Genomic DNA, 18,613 nt, shown 5'->3' on the forward strand with positions numbered 1-18,613 from the left:
TTGCTGAGCAAGTAAGTCAAAGTCACTATATTTATAGCAGCTTACCTGAATAATAACACATCGAGTTTAATGGCACAGACTTCTGAAAGGTAACTCAGCCCCTTCAGTAATGAGGTTGTTACTGCCACAGCAACGCAAAAACGCACGTTAAGCATGTTCAAGCGGACCGCGCGTTGGTCAAGCGCTTGCATCTGCATACACGTACTGGCGTAAAGTCTGTTTCTGGCCTTAAAAATATAGTTCTGTACTGTTGAAGTAGCTTGCATATAACATAAATGATTCCAGTATCTTTAATAAATTGTAACTAAATCACTATGATTCAACCATTTGTTGCATTACACAGCCTCAAGCGTGTTGGCATGGTAATGTTAATCAGACTGGCACAGGCAGACAGATGTTGCTGATGGTAAAATCCCATCCTGTGCTGTTACCATGGAAATGCCAGGCTTTAGCTGCTTTGCACTGTGATTTGCCCCCCAGCTCCAACACACACACACACCCACACCTGTATAAAGGGAATGTTTGGAATGGCATACTACATACATAAAAAAATACAAATAAATAAATAAATAAATAATAATATTTTATATATATATATATATATATATATATATATATATATATATATATATATATACACACACACACACACACACATAGTGTATATTATGGAGTATGTACAGTATACTGTATAGAACACAATATGCACATTTTCTGTATGCATTGAAAACCCATATGATCAACTACATTTGGCAAAATGCACAGAAGCAAAAATCCCATTCATTTATTCCATAGGGGAATTCATTATTAACGATAATTCACAAATCTTTCAAGAGACCTACCGTGAGCGCTGAGGTTGTTTAGAAAAACAACAATAAAAAATTATCCCCTTTTCTCCCAATTTGGAATGGCCAATTCCCACTACTTAGTAGGTCCTCGTGGTGGCGCGGTTACTCACCTCAATCCGGGTGGCGGAGGACAAGTCTCAGTTGCCTCCATTTCTGAGACCGTCAATCCGCGCATCTTATCACGTGACTCATTGTGCATGACACCGCGGAGACTCACAGCATGTGGAGGCTCATGCTACTCTCCGCGATCCACACACAATTTACCACACGCCCCACTGAGAGCGAGAACCACTAATCACGACCACGAGGACGTTACACCATGTGACTCTACACTCCCTAGCAACCGGGCCAATTTGGTTGCTCAGGAGACCTGGCTGGAGTCACTCAGCACGCCCTGGATTTGACCTCGTGACTCCAGGGTTAATAGTCAGCGTCAATACTCGCTGAGCTAGAGCACTGAGGTTGTTAAACTGTTGAAGCCATCAGTCCATGTTATTTCATCTTAACTTGAAAAAGAATCATGGTTAATAGTGGAATTCCTGAAGAACTACACAACCCATAATCCTAGGTATAGGATCCACCAATCAGAGAACTGCAACGACTGCCCACGCCCATGACGCGCTGTAAATGACGCAATTGAGTCGGTTTGCAGTTCACTTTAAATATATTGTTTCTAAATTTATAATAAACAACTTTCTATCAATAGTTTGATATTGTCCCATCATTTTAATTCGATTGCATCATTTCCAATGTTTCATGGGATTGTAGTTCATTCTCTCATTAAAGACTTTTTGTCTTGCAAATACTTTTATGCTTCAAAGCAAAGTTTGTAATGTTGTGATTCACATCAGAAATGGTTGTTTTGGCTCATGGCTCAACTCTTTTATGACGTATTTTATGAAATCTCTATGGAAAAATTTATTGGGAAAAATACTTCCGGAACCAAGACGGCTGAAAAAGTGCGCTATTGTAGCAAACTGTCTCACATACTATAAATTAAAACAGTAGGCAATTTACAGTTCACACTTTGCAGTATGCAGCCAGCTCAAAGTTGTTAAAGTGTTAAAATAGACGTTACGTACCGATCTCACCCCAGTGAAAGGGGTTAATGCCGCCTGTTGTGCAGTTGTACACAAGTGCAGTTTTTGGTCTGAAATGTGAAGATAACAACAAGGGAATCACAATCTGCCATGACCCCCTCCAACAGAAATATATAAATGCAGAAAAATATTTCAAGCGAATCTGTCTCTGTTTAATTACCTGCAGGTCACAAACAAATCAAACTGGTTTTTAGAGAGAGTGTGTTGTTTACGCCAGTTGTGTCGGTGCTCACCTGTGTACCGCGGTATACCACCCAGCAGCCAGCGTTAGGTTTATAACCACGTCGACAGGAATCAGATCCGCCACTGCGTCATTACTAGCTCTCATGGTGCGCAGAATTCCCTTCCCTGCCTACAAACAATTCATAAAAATACAGTATAAACTATAGCTAAAAGCCCCATGTTTGACTGTGACGCTCATGGAGGCATTTAAGAAGCTGTTAAATGATTTCAGGAAATACAGAGTAATTTAAAAAAGGCAGATTGTTTCATACTTACAGCAATGAAGATGCCACTTGGTCCATTGAAGTTGTCTATCCAGCCCTATAATAAAAGCAAAAGCAAGGCGACTGCTGAGAGAGGAAGCTGCCAGAACAATTCACACATCACTTCCAGTAAACCGAAATGCTCACATTACTGAGCGCACAACATCTGGAGAAACTGATAAAGTCATTAGCAGAAGAGTGCGTGTGTCTGCTATAAAACATGAATATGTGGTACCAGTATTCACCAGTACTCAGAGAGGTCTGACAGATAGTTCAGAGTTTCTAAGAGAGGTCATTATGTTCTTGCGTCTGACAGTAGATCCGTCACTCACTGGAAAGGGCTCCTGCCAGCTTGCCCCAACGATGGAGGGTCGGATGATGCCAATGTTGAGTTTGCCGCTCTCCTGCTGCACCACACACTCCGCCAGCGCCTTGGTGTAGGTGTACGTGTTGGGTCGGTCACCTATCAGTCGCGGTGTGATGTCACTGACGATACTGTCATCCATCCAGCTACACAAACAGACAAATAGTACACTTCAGTTTAGAGCAACAGACGCAGATGTTTCATGTAATGCCGATAAACTGAACTCACTCCAGCGAGTCGATGAGTTTCTTGGGCTCGACGGGCGGAGGGTAGACGACCTCGTCGATGTGTCTGCGGTTGCAGTTGGCGTATGCGGTGGAGATGTGGATGAACGCCTGCAGGTGCTGCATCTGCTGCGCCAGAGAGAGGAGCTGCTGCGTGGCAATGACGTTCAGCTGCAACGCATGCCTGCAGGAAACACATTCAACACTGCTGACTACAGGAGCAAACACTGTGACTGCAACAGTGAACACACACTTGGTGTTTCTTGTTTTTTTTTTTTAATTATTTTTCCCCTTTTCTCCCCAATTTGGAATGGCCAATTTCCACTACTTAGTAGGTCCTCGTGGTGGCGCGGTTACTCACCTCAATCCGGGTGGCGGAGGACAAGTCTCAGTTGCCTCCGCTTCTGAGACCATCAATCCGCGCATCTTATCACGTGACTCGTTGTGCATGACACCGCGGAGACTCACAGCATGTGGAGGCTCATGCTACTCTCCACGATCCACGCACAACTTACCGCACACCCCATTGAGACCGAGAACCACTAATCGTGACCACGAGGAGGTTACCCCATGTGACTCTACCCTCCCTAGCAACCGGGCCAATTTGGTTGCTTAGGAGACCTGGCTGGAGTCACTCAAGTTTTTCAAAATAAATGGCTGACTCTAATTTTAAGCTAACATTTGTTGTATCCTAAATACACACAATTAAATCATTCACACACTTTTGCATAGTTTGGCAAAATTACAGCTTGACTGCCCATTAAAAATATTCTGCTCACCAGTGATATTTCCCTTATTATTTTTGTTGTTTTCTTTAAACATCACCAGTCTCATATTTAATCTCAAGCGTGCTCTTCACTGACACTTAAACAAGTACAGTAACTTTTGTAAAAACTTTATTAGGGGCAAAATTATTGGTGTGGTAAAATGATGCCAGAACTGTGAGACTGATGGAAATTATTTTCACACATTATTAAAATATTTTTTTATTTCACTCCTTGTTAAGATGATCATATTTTTAATTATGTAATAATTTGTATTTTTATACTGTATTCTCATAGTTTAATATTGAAAGTATGGGTCTAGGAATGAGACTAAAACAGTCAGATCCATCCATAAAAGACATTTGAAAAGTACCAAACATAAATGATGAAAGCCTGTTAAACCGTTTCCATTTTTAACGAGACCTTCATATTACAAGAAAAAAAAGTTTAAATATGTTAGTTTTAATTAAAAATGCACTCCAAACACCGTTACAAGTCAGGTAGGTAGCAAAATCAAACACAAATTCAAAATAGACTACTTTTTTTAATACACATCCATGCATTTTATTCCAAAGAAAGAAATGTTTGTCTTCATAATTGTTCCATCAAATAATAACTTGCTCCGCCTCACAAATGGCTTTCCTTTTTGGATGATGTCACCAAGCCCTCTTGTTTTTCAACCCCTCCCCTTCAAACTCCGGTCATTTAAAGAGTACTTTTGACCATTCAATTACTTCCTGATGGATAAAATCAAGTCCCACCCTACATTTCTTTTCTTGTTGAATATCCTGTCCCTTGGAAATATGTCACATGGAAGTTTCGTGTTTCATGTTGACTTTAAAACATCACATTAATGCACAGTTTTTTTATTTTCCTGAAAAAGACTATGGGTTTTATTCTCTGGAGTCAGTGCTTCATTAGTTCAACCCTCTCTTATCCAGCTGTGTAACACCTGTACCTCAGTCAGAGACACAAGCTCTCTCTCTCTCTCTCTCTCTCTCTCTCTCTCTTCAGTGAGTTTCGCTGTTATTGTGCTCCTCACAGTATGCAGGGGTCAAGACAGAGCTAGTGTTGAACTCATAAACCCTACGGTCAGATTCGGCCATTCTCTTCCACTAATGAAAATGTTTTGTTTTCAAATGGTCTGATTATCAAGCCAAGACTATGTCTTTGAACATAACAATTTTATATCATCACTAGGACAGAGTGATATAGGGTCAAATCAACCACATTTCAGAAACTTACCCAGCTGAAATTCTTCATTTTGTTAATATTTTTCTGAAGATGAACATAAATGATGATGAAAGCCAAAATATGAAATACCATGGATAAAATTTTACTGAGTAATTCAATATTTTGTAATTCAAAAATGAACATTTTCACCTATGACTTTGAAGCAAAACTACAGGTTAAAAAAAAGCATCATTTTTACACAAAGACAGGTAGGTCTATTACTAAAAGCAGTTGACTTCAGCACACCTTGTTGCATTATATGCCAACAGTGCGAGCAATTTTTTGTTGTTTTTCCAAAGTTGGAGTGCCTATAACTCCAGAAATGTTAAAGTTATCTTAATATCCTTTTACATTCTGGTTCAAAACAAACTTTCCTTTTTGTATCTTCATTTTTAAGGCTCTATGTGGTTAAATCTCAGAGATATGGGGCTCTCAATGTGGCTGCGTATGTAAAGCTTTCAATTTGACCCATTTTCAATGGCCACATGCTAAATGTGTGTCACATGCTATGAAGCTAGCTTTTCTTGTCCAACGAAACAAAGCTATGAAGTACAAATAATGTTGAAACTAGAAATGTACCTTTATTTATTCCCATTAAAACATTAATGACAACATCTTGATTTTCAAGAGTCCAAAAATATACTATTATTAACAATAAGTTATACGTGGGTCTTTATTTGTTTTTCTATAGGAAATATAAAAGAATACAAATGATGTGGGCCATTGTAGCCTATTAGATTCAAAATGTTTAAGAATTACAACAGTAAAAATCTACATGAAAATAATCAAAGTCTTTTTTTTCTCCACATTTTTGTCATTTTCATATATATGTATCATGTAACAGTACATAATAGTAAAAAAAAAAAATTTTTACCAAATGGTTAGCAGGGACTTCCTAAAATGTTTGTAAGTGATGATGCAAATGAATAATAAAAGTGAACAAATGACTGAGATTTGAATTGCTTCATTGTAAATTATTGCGCCATTTTTCTTTCTGAAGTTTAAAATAAGGTCAGTAATGAAACATCTGTCTTAATGCTCTCATACTTAGGAATCAAGTTGGGTGAAAGTCTACCTTGCAGTTTGCATCAGTTATAAAATTTATTGTGACAAAATGTATTCACAATTTTGCCTAATCGTTTTGTTTTTTTTGTATTTTTTAAATCATCAGCAAAATTTACTGCAACTATACTGTAAATATCCAATACAGTGGGGGAAATAAGTATTGAATGCATCAACATTTTTTGCAGTAAATATATTTTTAATGAGGCTGTTCACATGAAATTTTCACCAGACATCAGTATTAACTCAAGAAATCCACAAATGTAAAGAATTCACAACATTATAGTCCATAAATAAAGTTATGTGTAATAAAGTGGAATGACACAGGGAAAAAGTATTGAACACGCTTAGAAAAAGCAGTTCTCCAAGGCAAGGAACCAGCTGAAATCCGTGAGTAATTAGAAAGTAATTATACCTCCTATCTGTGCAAATTAATATCAGCTGGGTTAGTAAATTGATGGTCTATAAAAAGGCTTTTCGTTACCAAGGTGTCACACAAGAAACATCTCATGATGAGTAAAAGCAAAGAGCTCTCCCAAGACCTTCGCAACATTATTGAATCGGATACAGATGTATTTCAAAACTTCTGAATCTTCCAGTAAGCACCATTGGGGCCAAGCAACATCACTCCGTCATCAACCGGCCATGCACAGGAGCTCCTCGCAAGATTTCTGACCAGGGAGTCAGAAGAATAGTCAGAAGAGTGGCCCAAGAGCCAAGGACCACTTGAAAAGAGCTCCAGAAACACTTGGGAGGCAGCATGTACCATCGTCACAGAGAAAACAATAGGCAATGCACTCCACCGCCATGGCCTCTATGCACGCTCAACCTGCAAAACTCCATTACTAAAGAAGAGGCATGTCGAAGCTCGTGTAGTCTGTGTAGTCTGGTCAGACGAGAGCAAAATTGAACTTTTTGGCTGTCATACTACACACCATGTTTGGAGAAGAAATGGCACTGCACATCACCCTAAAAACACTACACCAACAGTGAAGTTTGGAGGTGGAAGCATCATGGTGTGAGGCTACATATAACTGAAGGAACGATGAATGGAGCACTTTCAATACTTTTGTGTCATTCCACTTTATTACACATAACTTTATTTATGGACTATAATGTTGTGAATTCTTTACATTTGTGGATTTCTTGAGTTAATACTGATGTCTGCTGAAAATTTCATGTGAATAGCCTCATTAAAAATATATTTACTGCAAAAAAATGTTGACACGTTTAATACTTATTTCCCCCACTGTATATTGCCCAGTCTTATCATAAGAGGTAACCGTGTAGATGTTAATGTCAGGGTTGTAGTTCAGGTTTATGTGTGACGTCTCTTACTTGAGCGGTTCATCAAAGCGGATGGTGGCGGCGCAGTGGAAGATGATATTGATACATGAAGTGAGTTTCTGAACATCCTCTGGACTGATGGCCAGCTCCGGCTGCGTGAGCTCACTGCTGATGGGAATGATCTTCTCGCGAAACTCCGGATGATCTTCACGCACACGATCAAACAACTACGAAAAACAAACAGAGTATGCAAAATAATTATAAAGAGAATATGGAGGGTGACAAAACACGACAATTATACAGTATTTTATTAATGTAGTGCAGTACGGCCAAAATCTAGTACATATAACTGTCCGTTTCTTTTACTCAAATGTTATTTGTTTTTTTATTTGTATGAAACTACAAATTACATCTTGTGTTTGGGAGAGTCTTGCGAAAATCATGTCCGGGTCATATTTCAACCAAACCTCAAAAGACTTTTTTTTTGCAAAAAAGAAAATGGGATTTTTTGTATTGTGAAAATATTTGTATGACAGTTAAGCACAAAAACTGTATTTGCATTACTGTAATGCTAAATAAATAATCACATAACATAAATTTTAATGTATTTATACACCGCAGTAATATTTGATGAACTGTTTTTAGTTTATGCTGATTTAACTCGTTAAACTCGGCTACATTTTTGGGCTGTCGCCTGCAATTTTTCACGCTCAAATTTAAAAGTACACCATTCACACACACTGTGGACTAATTGCAAAAAATTGGTCAAATTTTTTCAGAAAACCCTCCAAATTAAAAAAAAAATGGTTGTTGTTTTTTTAGTTTGTCCCACTAGATGGCAGCCAGCACTAGATTTTTTTTTTCTGTCACATTCCATCGCAATATGCAGATCTGAAATGTAGGTGGCGCTCTAAAGCATTTCAATCCTCACAGATGTGCTCGTCCATAGACATTCAGTCTAATTTTCAGTTTATGCACCACCCTCATGGTTTCATTGAATATCTCGGCCTCTGAGTGGACTAGAACCTCAATCTAGGTGTCATAAGAAAGCTGAGATCCTCATCTTTGTGACGATACATAACATTTTATCCTATATAGTTGAAAACATATGTTTATGATGATTTGCTTAGCATGCTTTTCCTGCTGGATGCCATATTCTGTTCAGGACATCTAAGATATAACATTGCATAATTCAGCTAAGCAAGCTCAGCTCACAGACAAGTAAAAAAATGGCTCGTATTTTTTATACAACTGTCTAAGGTAAAAGCAGATATAAAGCTGATATAAATTTAGCGATGCACAAATGAGATGCATGCATTTAATGAATCATATTTCATTTTGTGATTCTTTTGAAAATCTTTTGAACTGTGGTATTAGGGAAACAAAATAATCTGTACAGTCACATTCCTGAGAATGAAAGCTTTCATTTGATATATGACTTGTCCATTTAGGTGCCATGTGAAAGGCTTTTGTATTCATATTAATATTTCTACTCCATTACCTCTAGGGGGCGCTAATTTGCAACGCAAATGTTTTCAGGCCTTATTTTGTGTAACAAATGCAAAAGTGATGGTATTCACTGAAAAGTTCAAATTCTAAGCTTTCAAACGATACCTCATATGCCTGACCTTTGTACAGTATATGGGGACTTTAACGTTTTAAGTATAAACTTTTTTTTCGCAATATAGCGCCCCCCTGTGGACCCAGCCACTCCATATGTTTTACATTACTTTTTACTGTTATAAAATAAAAAAACAAAACACTATTACAGTAATGAAAATCTAATGATAATTGAGAATAATGAGAATTAAAACAAACCTGATAATTTGCAAGGAAAATGTGCTTAATTGTCATGAAAATAATGTCACAATGCAAAGAATTATGTCCTAAAATGATCAAAAAATAGGCTTCAATGCAAGCGAATTATGGCGTCTCTTTTTTCTTTAATTTTGGGGTGAAATATGAGACGGACACGTTTTCATCAAAAATGCACTCATTTAGAGGATATTATGTAAGGCACAGTTGGCCAAACTTCAAGAACTGCAAATGACAAATCTCATTATACAGTATATTATGTCACCAACTTCAGTGTTTACGTAATGAAGACAACTCTATGAAGTCTAAAAAAGATAATTAATTTCACTGCAGCAATAAGTGTGTGTGCATTTAGCATGTGCATGCAGTGCTTTCACACAGTGTAGCGTGATAAGGAACGTGTGTGCATTATTAACACTCCTTGCGATCACACGCATGTGATTTGAGCTGAAGAGAACGTGCCGTGATGTCTGGCAGAATAATCTGATGTCAAAAGAGGATTTGGGATGGCGCAGTGTCCTCTCTCACACACACACACACATGCAATGACTTGCTACCCACAATTCCAAGGTTCTGGCTGTGGTATATTCTTACAGCGGCAGCCAATCAGAATCATTCCCTGTCCATCAGAGACGGACGTAATAATCGACCCCCTGTAACCCCACCAGCAGGCACCTGCCGCGAGCAGGACAGATGCTGCATTATGAATCTGACAGCTGTTGCGTCTTAATAGTCGTCTCTCTCGTTCTCTAGCACAAACTGTGTGTATTTATTACATATTTATCAAAGAGGAACAACTAGGGTTTTTTTCTGAAGGAAATAGCTGTACTTGAAAGGCAGCAGCGGAATAATGTGAAAGTTTGCGGTATGTTTAGGCTTACAGTCTTGGTTAAAGAGTTGTCTTAAATGAGAAGTTCACACAAACATGAATATTCTCTCATTATTTACTCACTTTCATGTTGTTCCAAACCTGTATGACTGACTTTCTTCAGTGGAACACAAAGGGAGGCTTTTTAGGGGATATCCTGGTTGATCTTTTCTAAATATTAAAAGTGAATTGGGGTCTGTAAAGCTCCAAAAAAAAAAAAAATAAAAAAAAAAAAATAAAGCACCATAAACGTATCATAAACAATAAGTATTGCACAAGTCATATGGACTACTTTTATGCATTTTTTTTGTTTTGTTTTTAGAAATTGACAAACCTTTAAAAATGTAAGCATATCTCCTTTTGTCTTCCTTGAATGAAAAAAAAGTGTGACACGAGGGCGAGTAAATATTGACAAAATGTCCATGTTTGGGTGAACTATCCCTTTAAACCTTTGTGTTGTCATGATATTCAGTATGGGTTGTCTTGTCTGTGGACAGGAAGCAGCACATAACGCAACACCACCTTTGCAGTGCGAAATCGATTATAGTTAGTAAGTCATGTTCAGATTTTTACCTTAAAATATTTTACATAGTATAAAGTTTACAAAAATCAACAATAGAACAATTTCAACTATGCTTTATAGGTAACGCTTTTCCGTTTAATGGAATTAGTTGCTGGGAATTGAAGTATGTAAAAAGTAGGGTTGTTGATATAACGTGTTAATTCAGTGTAATTAATTACATAAAAAATAATGCATTAAAAAACGTATGCAATTAATCATGTCACCGGACAGTAATAAGGAATATTCCTTCCATCGGAGCAATTCAAGCTTGAAGTACCACCTGATTTCATCAGGGGGCAGTAAGCGCAACTCCAGCTGTACAGAGAACAAACCACACTCAGGCTTGCAGTGACAGCACAAGATGAGGACGCGTTCTTGCGTTCAAACACAGCTGGAAGAAGCGCAATTCTGAATGCTGTGATCTCGTGTTTTTCTATGTTTAACTTGAACACAGCAACCTAAAAACGGTGTTTATGACGCAAAGCGTCCTTAGAAAAGCCCTTATAATAAATCTTCAACTGATTGATGAATTCAATTGAAAATGGATTACGGTGGACTGTAGGCCAATGATAGACTGATGTTCAATAATATGGAAATATTTTTGTATTGTCTTATCAATGCACAATAATGGAATGCATTTTAATTATTTGAATTACTGTATATTTAAAATATACCTTATATTTATAATTATTTAAATATAATTATTTAATCATTATATGTTGAAATATTGTTATTTGGGGGGCTTTCTCTGCAAATATTTATATTTTTTAAATTGCGATTAATTCAATCAATTAATCGGCATGTCATCTAATAATTTGATTAAATATTTAAGAGGAACTACTAAGAGGAATTTAAAAAGTTCTGCCGCTTTGAAACCTATAACTAAAATTTGTTAAACAAGAACTAACGATACACTTCACAATCCAGCTCCTCTCGTCTTTTGCCCTGTAAAAACTGCTGGGAAAATCATAATTATAATTTTTTAATTAATTAATAATTAATAATTAATTAATGATGGTTCACTGCATGTGGATGGTTTAAATCACTGCATGTGTGCAGTCAGGACAGAGGGTGAACACAAAAGGAAACATTTTGAAGAATATATGGACAAGAGCAGTAATAACAAGTACTACAGGAATAAAGCCAAAGTTATCAAGTCCAATAATATAATCTCACTGCATAAATCTCATCATAACTGCCATTAACTCAGATTACTAGAGAGGTCAGACAACATATGGGCGAGGTGTACAGTCTGGCACACACACACACATACACACACACACACACAGTGAGCGATAGGTTGGAGAACACTGGTCAGAAAAGCACTTAAAATGTCAAGAGAAACACACAAACTGCAGCGAATAGAAATCGCATCAGATCGCTCAACTCCTGCCTGTGAACATGGCCGTATCCACCATTGAGGTCACACATTTTTCCTACGTTTATGTACTGCTTGAGACACATTTTTATAATTAAATGCTACTGCACACTGACATGGTTTTAAAGCTATTATTATCCAACGATCAGGGAACTCAATATGCCCCACGCTCGACTCAGTTGGCAAATGCAATATTTGGACCTCTGTATTTTTTAAACCCTGCATATGACCATGCCTTTGAAAGTGTTCAAAAGTGGTAAGTGACGGAAGCTGAAAACAGTTACGTCAGCCAAACTTCCTGCTGCGGTTTGTGTCGCCATGAAACAGAAACAACACACACCGTGAGCTGACAAATGATGAAACCTCCACAACTTCAACACCCGTAAATATCACAGCAATACTGCCTGAGCAAACGTCCAACACACTCACACACACATTGCATAGACACACAAAGCGTTACACATGCAATAACAGGAGATATTTTCTTACATATATTGTGCACTGTCAGGTTTGTGTTCTAAGGTGGCATCAAATCTTTAAAAGATATTCGGTATTAGGTCTGTTAATGACACGTATTAGCAAGTAAACTAGATATTCCCAAGCTATTCACAGTGCATTCTGCATGTTTTCAGATGGTTTCCTCCTGTGGACCAGAAAATATGGAAGTAAAACATGAAATAAAGAAGAGCACTATGGTGTATTGAGGTCAAGGTGTCGCTGAGGTCAGGCACTGAAAACATTTGCTTTCTCTGTGGTGGAAGGAGCACATGGTGCATTGTGGGAAGGTGGTATGCTGGTGCCAGTGTACCACAGGGCCCTCTGGCACAAATCATCCAATTGTGTGTGTATGTGTGTGTGTGTGTAATAGAGAGATGTATGAATAGAGAGGGTGTGTGAGACAATACTTTCTCAGTTTCTTCTCTGTTGTGCCCTTTGGTTATAAGGAGGAGTATTGTGGTAAATTGCACACACACACACAATATCCGAAAGCATCCGTCTGATGCATGTGTATATTGACACGTCCTTAGAAAAGACCTTACAATAAATCTATCCCGGACAGACTGACAAATTCAATTAAAATGGATTGCTGTAGACTGTAGGTCAATAATAGAATTATGTTCAATAATATGGAAATTAACAATATATTGACTTCTAAAGCCACACAGACACACACACTCACACACACACACACACACACACAAACACACACTCAAATATTTAGTTTGCATTTAATAAGCTATGAATTATATGCTTTTAATCCATTTTAAAAAAGGAACAAAAAACAGACTTAAATTAAATGGGAAAGAATAAGACAGACAGATAGAAACAAAGAGAAAAAAGACAAATACAGACAGACAGACAGAAATACAGAAAGTAAGAAAGATTGAAAGACAGACAGAAAGACAAACCGTCAGAAATACAGACAGAGAGAGAGAAAAAAGACAGACAGACAAACTGAAAGTAAGAAAGATTGATAGACAGACAGATAGAAAGACAGAAAGACAGACAGAAAGAAATAAAGACAGACAGATAGAAACAAAGACAGACAGACAGAAAGAAAGAAAGGAAGATTGAAAGATAGACAGATAGAAAGACAGAAAGAAAGACAGACAGTCAGAAATACAGACAGAAAGAAATAAAGACATACAGTTAGAAACAAAGACAGACAGACACACAGACAGAAAGAAAGAGAAAAATTACAAAGACAGAGAGACAGAAAGAAATACAGAAAGTAAGGAAGATTGAAAGATAGACAGATAGAAAGACAGACAGTCAGAAATACAGACAGAAAGACAGACAGACAAACAGAAAGAAATAAAGACAGACAGACAGAAACAAAGACAGACAGACAGAAAGAAAGAAAGAGAAAAAGACAAAGACAGACAGACAGAAAGAGAAAAAAGACAAAGACAGACAGACAGAAATACAGAAAGTAAGGAAGATTGAAAGATAGACAGATAGAAAGACAGAGTCAGAAATACAGACAGAAAGACAGACAGACAAACAGAAAGAAATAAAGACAGACAGATAGAAACAAAGACAGACAGACCGAAAGAGAAAAAAGACAAAGACAGACAGTCAGAAATACAGACAGAAAGAAATAAAGACAGACAGTCAGATAGAAACAAAGACAGACAGACACACAGACAGAAAGAAAGGGAAAAATGACAAAGACAGAGAGACAGAAAGAAATACAAAAAGTGAGGAAGATTGAAAGATAGACAGATAGAAAGGCAGACAGTCAGAAATACAGAAAGACAGACAGACAGACAGACTGAAATAAAGACAGACAGTCAGAAAGACAGACAGAAATACAGAAAGTAAGGAAGACTGAAAGAGAAAGATAGACAGAAAGACAGAGAGAGAGAGAAAAGACAGACAGACAGACAGACTGACAAACAACCAGAAAGGAATACAGAAAGAAAGAAAGATTGAAAGATACAAGTGAAAAACAGACAGAAAGATAGACAGAAAGGCAGACAGACAGAGAAGAAATACAGAGAGAAAGACAGACTGACAAACAAACAGAAAGACAGACAGACATAAAAAGGCAGAGAGGAAGACAGACAGTCAGAAAAAAAGACAAAAAAGAAAGGAAGAGAGATTCATGTAAGGAGTCTCTGTAAGGAACTCACAGTGAAGATGATCCAGTGAGACTGCAGGTGAGGCACATCTTCATTCAGTCAATGAAAGAGTTGTTTTATCACAGGTAGATCAATATCCCCCCATCAATGAGACGGATTAATTCATCTCAGAGCTGCCAAACACACCTCACAACTAAAAACACAACTCACAAACACACACTTTAAACCAGTGTTGAGGAAGCTAAACAAGCTAAGCTACACAACATTTCAAGTAGGTAGACGACAGATGAGCCGCACCTTTGAAAATATCCAGCCATAAGTTACCAAGTAAAACATTTTTATTAAATTACTGTCAAATACTTGTAATAATCCTGCAGGAATATTATCAGTTCCTGTAGCTCTAGCAGAGCACAACGCTAGTTCCCAAGGGAACATGCAATTTATACCTTGAATGCACTTTGAACAAAGCTGTCTAACAGTTTTACACTACATACAATAATATAATAACAGCTTCCTACATTCAATTTTTCCCTCAACTAGTCTGAAACAATCAGAACTGAAAACAAAACGAGTCTGTTTCAGTTTCTAAGCGCTCCCCACATTTACAACCTACACACAGCAGCTGTTCTGTCTCTGTGATGAGCCCTAATGAGGGTTTATATCAGAGGTCACAGAGTTTCCACAGCACCCATCTGATCTCAAGATGATCATCTGTGTCTCATAATAGTTCAGCTTCATTCAGGTCAGTCTGTCAGAGGTCACTTTAGATGAGTGTGTACTGTGTGTTCATCAAACTCATGCACTTAGTTTTCATTTGAGAATAGATCATTTCCATTAACAGGCCCAACAAAACATTATGCATTCAAGTTACAAAACTCCACCCCTTCCTGACGTTTGCGACGTGAACGCCCATGGCGATTCGTCAGTCTCATTGTGCGGTCACAGCACAACAGAGTATGGAAATGCAGTTTGAGTTCTTCTGAAAGATACCAAATATGGATATGGGATTTGTGGTCAGGTTGCTACGGCAACAATCAAAGAGCATTTTACAATATGGCCCTAGGGAAAACAGTGCATTCACTTTTGCAGATCACTGGGCTGTTTTCAAAGTATCAAGTTCGGGGAAAACAATGAAGATAAAGCCCTGACGACCACATACGAGTAAACACAGATGGGATGAGGGAACCTTTTGTTCACCTGTACTGGTTCAGTTCGATTTGACCCAACTAACAATTCAAAGCTAAACACGCTCTGTTCAGTTAACTAAATAAGGTTAAAGTTAGGACACGATCAAATGTCATCCGATCACAAAGACTAAAATATCAAATAACACAAAGACAGCTATGAAAGAGAACAAACAATACACCCCACGGGACTTTTTCTGACAAAGAAGAAAAGTGAGAAGATATAAAAATAAAGGACAGTGTTTGTTAATGAATGTCTAAAGTCCACTTTAATCTGTTTTCATTTGAAAACGCATTGATTTTGCTACGGTAACGCCTCTCATCCACATTGGAACTGCATTTTCCTCCACCGAAAATGGAGACTTTCAAAATCGATCCCCATCAGAGCAGTTTGGCCATAGGGAGAACCGGGACATTTCCAGGGGAGAATGCGCATGCGCCTGGAATTATTTGCACTAATTAATGGGTCCAAAGGGTGGCATTGAACGACCCCATTCACATCCATTTTAAGTGCTTCAATGTAAACCAGATTTTTTCTTTTTTTTTTTTTTTAAGAAAAGGAGGGGCCAAATTAATTTTAGTGGTAACCAATTTTATGCCACAAATGCTGTCGCTTAAGCTTAACTTGTATTGAAACCGGAACATTCCTTTATCCCTTAAATGCATGGTTGTTTCAACATTATTACATACATCGGGTCTTTAGTGACTCGGCACATATATCCATCACAAATGTATCTACAAAATGCCCAGATAGTTTCAAATTTTCAAAATGTTTTCAAGAAAATTAGAAAATAACAGAATGGAATATATATTTTGTTACATTTTGATGTTTTTTATATATCAAAGAGATGATGCATGCAGGATGCTTTACATTGAAATTTCATGAGACGCAACTGGCTATCAAACACATATCGAGCTACACATAAGCTACACAAATGTATATTCTCAGACACTTTGAGTCTAAATAGATGCACAACTTACATCATTTCAGTTGTACACCCAAATGACAATAGCCAATAATACTGTTCATGTGTTAAACTTGCTATAGTTTACTTCCTCATTGCTGTCCGTCATTTTGACAGATGACGGACATTTTCACCTAGTGCATCAGTTTTGTAGATTTGCAGTTAAGTGCACCACACTGTCTCTCTCACACACACTCCTGCTGCGTGTGTGTGTGTGTGTGTGTGTGCCCTGTTCATTGCCTGGTATTAAGATGCATATTAACCATTAACCAGACACCATTAACACCTGGTAGTATGCGTCTCTTCTGACCAGTTGTGTTCAGATTTCGATGAGAGGTCTGAATAACTGACTGCATATCACATTAGTGTGTTACTGCATGATCAGTGTGTCACTTTATTAATAAAGCTCAAAAAAGTATAGTAACAAAATGAAAGCGTGAAAAAGCGACACATCGTTTCAGCCAATTACTTGCATTTAATCTAAGTGCAAACATCAGCCTATGTTTACAGCAGAATTGTTAGTTATTTTAGAGGAGTACCTGCATTAGAGCTTCAGAGATGTGTGTGCTTCTCATCTGTGACTTTATTGTTATAGGCTATCAGGCACATCAAAGTTCAGTGAACCTGTGCATTTTCCGATCGGACGGTTATTTCATTTAAAAGCCACATGTTCCGGTAAAGTATAAAAATCTTGTTTTATCATAGTGGTTGATTGACAACCAGACTTGCGCTTGGGGAGTCAAAAATATCATTAAATCTATCCACTGTCATGTATATGCCATTATAATGGATGCTACGCCCCTGAATATAGTAGGCTACTTATAAAATTAAATCTAGTATGACGGATAAAAATAGACCATGACGGAAATTTTACAACTCAGTCTGTCAAAGTATTGGATATTCCTCAAAATTAAGAAAAACATACAAATATTTTTTGGATGAAATATCCCTTCAAATTAATTTACAAACAGATGTACAGCGAGAAGTGTTCTCACCTTACACTTCATCATGTCTTGAACGCGATCTTGCATGGACTGGCCCGCCTTGGGCCGCACGAGAATGTAAATGCCCATGACGTCCGGACACGAGCGCAGGAGTTTCTCCATCAGCACCTTCCCAATGAAGCCTGTGGCACCCGTGATCAGAACGTTCTTCCCCGCATAAAACTCCGATACAGAGGCCATGATGAGTGTGAGAGATGTACTCCTTTCCTCCTGAACACTGAGAGAGAAGAGAATGAGACAGAATGAGCATCCAGTTCACCTGATTTACTAGCAAAACTCTTCACCATCCAAAAGAGATCCTGTTGTTTGATTGGACTTTAATACAGTGGATAGTTTTTTCAGAGGCAAAGAAAGAAATTTTTATTTATATTTTTGGATTTTTGGAGTGCTTAAAGGAACAGTTCACCCAAAAATGAAAATTCTCTCATCATTTACTCACCCTCATGCCATCCCAGATGTTTCAGAGGCTCCAAAATCCACATAAGGGCGACATAAAAGTACTCCTGACGACTCCATTGGTTTAATCCATGTCTTCAGAAGTGATATGATAGGTGTGGGTGAGAAACAGATCAATATTTAAGTCAATCTTTACTATAAATTCTCCTCCCTGCCCAGTCAATCTCCACTTCTGTTTCACTTTCCCATTCTTCTTCTGTTTTTGGTGATTCACATCCTTCTTGCAGATCGCCACCATAATGGGCAGGGAGGAGAATTTATGACAAAAAATTATTTAAATATTGATCTGTTTCTCGCCCACACCTATCATATCATGTCTGAACACATGGATTTAACCACTGGAGTCATATGGATTACTTTTATGCTTCCTTTGTGTGCTTTTTGGAGTATCAAAATGTTAGCACCCATTCACTTGCATTGTATGGACCT

General features: G+C 37.7%; 1 protein-coding gene across 2 annotated transcripts in view; it reads right to left on the reverse strand.

The window, feature by feature from the left end:
* LOC127436527 (fatty acyl-CoA reductase 1-like) overlaps positions 1-18,613 on the reverse strand; it is a 37,459-nt gene that overhangs the window by 6,063 nt on the left and 12,783 nt on the right. The window contains exons 2-8 of one of the 2 annotated variants that reach the window (XM_051690790.1): positions 17,720-17,945; positions 7,419-7,594; positions 3,026-3,205; positions 2,766-2,943; positions 2,447-2,491; positions 2,182-2,300; positions 1,931-1,998 (exon numbers count right to left, since the gene is read on the reverse strand). In XM_051690790.1, the coding sequence (XP_051546750.1) occupies positions 1,931-1,998; positions 2,182-2,300; positions 2,447-2,491; positions 2,766-2,943; positions 3,026-3,205; positions 7,419-7,594; positions 17,720-17,908 (955 nt within the window). In that variant the 5' untranslated portion in view covers positions 17,909-17,945. The remainder of the gene's footprint in view (positions 1-1,930; positions 1,999-2,181; positions 2,301-2,446; positions 2,492-2,765; positions 2,944-3,025; positions 3,206-7,418; positions 7,595-17,719; positions 17,946-18,613) is intronic. The other variant, XM_051690791.1, reaches the window with a different exon arrangement.

This window comes from Myxocyprinus asiaticus, chromosome 47 (genome assembly GCF_019703515.2).
Source record: "Myxocyprinus asiaticus isolate MX2 ecotype Aquarium Trade chromosome 47, UBuf_Myxa_2, whole genome shotgun sequence".
Lineage (NCBI taxonomy): Eukaryota > Metazoa > Chordata > Actinopteri > Cypriniformes > Catostomidae > Myxocyprinus > Myxocyprinus asiaticus.